The 4,676-nt window shown below is 44.5% G+C and overlaps 1 protein-coding gene across 1 annotated transcript in view; it reads left to right on the top strand.

Annotated features, from left to right (window-relative positions):
- The first annotated feature begins 519 nt into the window (after window positions 1-519).
- Window positions 520-4,676, top strand: part of GOT2 (glutamic-oxaloacetic transaminase 2) — a 28,474-nt gene continuing 24,317 nt past the window's right edge. The window contains exon 1 of the mRNA XM_003792593.3: window positions 520-739. Coding sequence (XP_003792641.1) covers window positions 591-739 — 149 coding nt within the window. The 5' untranslated portion in view covers window positions 520-590. The remainder of the gene's footprint in view (window positions 740-4,676) is intronic.

The raw sequence follows: 4,676 nt of genomic DNA, 5'->3' as shown, positions 1-4,676 counted from the left end.
TCATTCACTTCTACAGACAATTATAAGGATTTGATAGACACAAGTTTGCCGTTAATAACCATAGGTTACTCTGTGCTTACTACATCAGGCCGTTTTTAGACATAATCTGCTAATCTCACTTAATCCTCACAAAATACACATGCTACATATCCTCATACATATCCCCGTCTTTCCCTATCAGGGATAAGAAAACACTCAGGAAGAAGATGAAATGACTTGCACTTAGGGAAATAGTCTGGCTGGTAGTTTAGGGTTGAAAAGTAAAAGCCACCTTGGGTCTTAATAACTGTAAGGCATTGAGCGAAATACTTATCTATGCAATCTACATTTTCCTAGCTTCCAAAGTGGCACAACAGACAATTCTTCCATCTGGTCAACCAAAACTGAATGAACGAAGCATAGTAAATGCCGGAAAGCGGGCAGGTGGGGACATAAACTGCGCGGTCGTCAGGAACATCCGCGGAGGCCTGGCCACTCCGCCCCCGGCCGCCAGGGGACGCTGTGACGCAGATTGGGCTACCGCGCGGCGCTCTAGCCCCGCCCGGGGAAGTTGCTGTCCCTACCTTCAGCTAGAACCCGCACCTCAGTGCATGCGCCCACTTGCCCTCCATTCCGTCCTGCAGCCACCCACTGCCCTCTTGCCGCCCACCATGGCTCTGCTGAACTCCGGCCGCGTTCTCTCTGGGATCGCCAACGCCTTCCATCCAGGCCTAGCCGCCGCAGTTTCTTCCAGAGCCAGGTAAGCCAAGGGAGACCGAGATGGAGCCGGGACCACAGGCCCTGCCCCGTAGCACGGCGGGCGCCCCAGTCCATCTACCCTCCCCGCTCCCGAACGCGCGCGCGCGCACACACACACTCTTTTTCTTCAACTCCCTCAGCTTTCCTTTACTGGAGCCTGACGATTGGAAGTCCTCACCTCCCAGTGACCCTCGATCCCACATCCCTATCTCTCCAGCACTAGGCACCGCAGGAGGGCGTGACAGCGCAGTCCCCCGGGAAAGGAAGTGGGGCCTTTGTCGGCTCCCGGACTTGTATTCAGGGCCAGGGGAAAGAGGAGAGCACGCGGCCGTAGCGCCCGCCGGCCTTGCGGGGATTGGCTGCGGCACCGGGGGACGCGCGTGCCCTTGACGGGCTGCCCTTGGGAGCACCTAACACACCTGTAAAGGCCTGGCTCCGGCCGAGGCGGGTGGGCTGGGCAGTAGCTGACTGTAGCACCTGTGTGAAGAGCAGGGAGAAGGCTTCCGAGACACCGGCGTTCTGGCCTGGCTTTTCTGACTGCATCCAGTGACCTTGGCGCGGGGAGGCATCCTCGGGTCTAAGATACCGCCTGTGTCCCCTTGGGCCTTTGGGTCGGAAAAGGTCTAGGTGCACTGAGATCCCTTTTTATTTTTTTTTTCGCCCGCCTTTAGGAGACCCGGTAGTAGGAAACTAGTAAAGCTTCCTCTCCATCTCTTTCTGCTCTTTCATTCAGTAAATATTTCGTAACCCCAGTTTCTCAGAGCCAGGCAGTGGAGTAGATACTAAAGATACAGTGATGAATACGAGTGAGAGAACAATAACAAACTGTCATTGCTCAAAAAAATGACAAATACGTAATTTTGTACGGTGGTACATAGTGTGCAGGGAAAAGTTCAAAGCATGAAATGGGCTCTGGTAATTGCTTCCTACTAAAGACTGAGCCCGGTGATTAATTCACGCAAGAAGCCCATTTGGGGCAGGCTCCTTTAAGTATACCTAATGAGGAACCAGAGTTTTAAAATCACCCTCAAGTAGATAATAACTACAAGGAGCAAAGTGTTGTTTGGCCTTTTATGCCTGCTTTAGCTATCGTTTGAATGTATGCACCATGTCTTTAAGCCAGCAGAACAGTCTGTCCTTTCTAAGTACCCACAGTCTTGGCGGTACAATTTTGCCCAGGCTTTCATGCTTTCTCCTCCTTCCTGATTTGGCTCCTTGGCCCCTTGTCAACGAGTGCTTTTTAAGCCTGCCTACCTAGTCAGCCAGAATTGGGGAGGAGTTAACTTAAGCAGCAAATTTGGAAAACCAAAAAGAATGCTTAACATTACAGGGAGAGAGAAAGTGTGTTTCACCAATGTAGTAATGTTAAAATAATACCTTGTTTTGTGGATTTGACTAAGTGTCCTGACTGAAGCTCTAGTTAAAGTGCCTGGTGAAAATCCCTTGGGAGTTAGGATTAGAGTTAGTCATCCTTTAAACTGGAAAGCCTGACTTTTTTTTTTTTTTTTTTTTGGTCGTTTTACCATTAGAATGTAAGTTCCTTGAGAACAGAGGGTATGTTAGCACTTAAAACAGTGCCTGGCATGCCTTTCAAATTTAGTATTTTAATTTTAAACTCTGTGATTTTTACCTTAATACAACAGAAACAGGTATAGTATGGCATTTTGATGTTGTTATCTTAGATCAAAGTCTAAACATAGGTCAGTCCCAGTGCAGTGATGTTTACAACTAATTGATCATGACCAGTTACAGACTTCTTTGTTCTTTCTCCACTCCCACTACTTCACTAGAACAGCCTTTAAAAACAAAAACCTAAACTTATAAGGGTACTACTGCTGCAAAATATGTGCCAAAAAAATTAAATCTTAAAATATTTGAGCACCTGATGTTGATGAACTCCTGTTTGGGTTTAAACAATGAGACATGTCTGGATGATAGAACCAGATGTCATTATCTGGCCATGAGTGTTAAACTGTTCAGACAAGGAAATCAGAACTTTACTCCTTTCACTATAGAGATAATCTTTACCTACAGCCAAATGGTAAAAGTGAAAAATATTTTTAAAAGGCCAGGCATGGTGGGTGGCTCCTGCCTATAATCCTAGTACTCTGGTAGGTTGAGGTGGGCAGGTTGCTTGAGCTCAGGAATTCAAGACCAGCCTGAACAGCAAGACCCCATTTCTACTAAAAACAAAAAAACTAGACATGCCCTGTGGCAGGTGCCTGTTGTCCTACCTACTTGGGAAATCACTTGAGCCCAAAGAGTTTGAGGTTGCTGTGAGCTATGATGTTAGGCACAGGACTCAACCCCAGGGTGACTGAGAGACTCTGTCTCAAAAAAAAAAAAAGAAAAATATTTAACACAAACTCAACCCATTGAAGTTTCTTTTTATTTTTTATTTTATTTTATTTTATTTATTTTTTGAGACAGAGTTTCACCATGTTGCCCCATAGAGTGCCGTGGCATCACAGCCCACAGCAACCTCCAACTCTTGGGCTTAAGTGATTCTTTTGTCTCAGCCTCCCAAGTAGCTGGTACTACAGGTACCCACACAACACCTGGCTATTTTTTGGTTGTAGTTGTCATTGTTGTTTGGCAGGCCCAGGCTGGGTTCGAACCCGCCAGCTCCAGTGTTTGTGACTGGTGCCCTAGCTGTTGAGCTACCAGTGCCGAGCCTGATGTTTCTTTTTAAACAGCTCATTCTAATACAATAAAACCTTGGCAGTTGGTATTCTGAAGAACTGAAAATTTATCCAACAAAATATTTGTGTCACTTAAATAGAATTCTTTCTAAATTCAAGTTGTATCATTTAGGTGCATTTTTTAAACACTGGGCATGAGTCTTTTCTTTGATTTTTAATCTGTTTCTAATTACTTAGTTCTGGTGATTTAATTTTTAGTGAAATAACTGAAGGAATATCACAAGACTCCTTCATAAAGCAGTGCTTAACAGTGGTACAATAAACATTAGTTAGAAGTTCACAATTGTGGTATTGTCTCTGCCATTTTTAGCTCTATGATCATGGACAAGTTAATTAAATCCTCATTTTAAAATAAGAAAAATGGAAAACATTTTAAAGGAAACATTTTAAAACCTGTAAAGCAGTAAGTATGCAAAGCGCTGGGGAAATTGCAAGGCATTTCAATTGTAAAGGCTTAGATGAATACTTTGTACCTAGCATTTTTTGGTTGGCTAGTCAATATTGCTCAATGTTTGAGGCTTTATATGTACATCCAAAGTACATTGATAGGAATCTCTTTGTAGGCCACAGGTTATCAGCTTCTCTGTTGTCGGGTTATCAGCTTCAGTTTTGTCCCTGGCCCAACCTTGTTTTCATCTGCTGTAATTCCTTTAAAAAACAGAATAATGAGCTCAGTGCCTGTGGCTCAAGTGGCTAAGGCACCAGCCACATACACCTAAGGTGGCGGGTTTGAATCCAGCCCGGGCCTGCCAAGCAACAATGATGGCTGCAACCAAAAAATATTCACTCATTGTGGTGGGCGCCTGTGGTCCCAGCTACTTGGGAGGTTGAAGCAGGAGACTCGCTTGAGCCCAGGAGTTGGAGGTTGCTGTGAGCTGTCATGCCACGGCACTCTATCCAGGGTGACAGCTTGAGGCTCTGTCTCAAAAAAAAAAAAAAGAATAATGAAGGGCATAGAGGAGCTGGAATGTGATCACTAATGTAGAGCCAATCAAATTGAATATCCCTGTTCCTATATTTATATTTAGATTGCTTAAAATTCACTGTTTTTAAGTTGATTTTAGAATTCTTCTTAAGAGATATACCAGAAGACTCAAGACTATAGATTCTGTTTAATGTTTGCAAGAACCTGGCAGATTGACAAATATGTGTTTTTGACACCATTTAAAAAGAATAATGCCTTCTGCCCTTGTGGTTAAGAGCAGTAGGCAGTGGCTCTGTCATTATTGATTGAAG

This window comes from Otolemur garnettii, unplaced genomic scaffold (genome assembly GCF_000181295.1).
Source record: "Otolemur garnettii isolate 467f Iridium unplaced genomic scaffold, OtoGar3 scaffold00058, whole genome shotgun sequence".
Lineage (NCBI taxonomy): Eukaryota > Metazoa > Chordata > Mammalia > Primates > Galagidae > Otolemur > Otolemur garnettii.
Note: the sequence above shows the minus strand (reverse complement) of the source record. Positions and strands in the feature narration are given on the sequence as shown.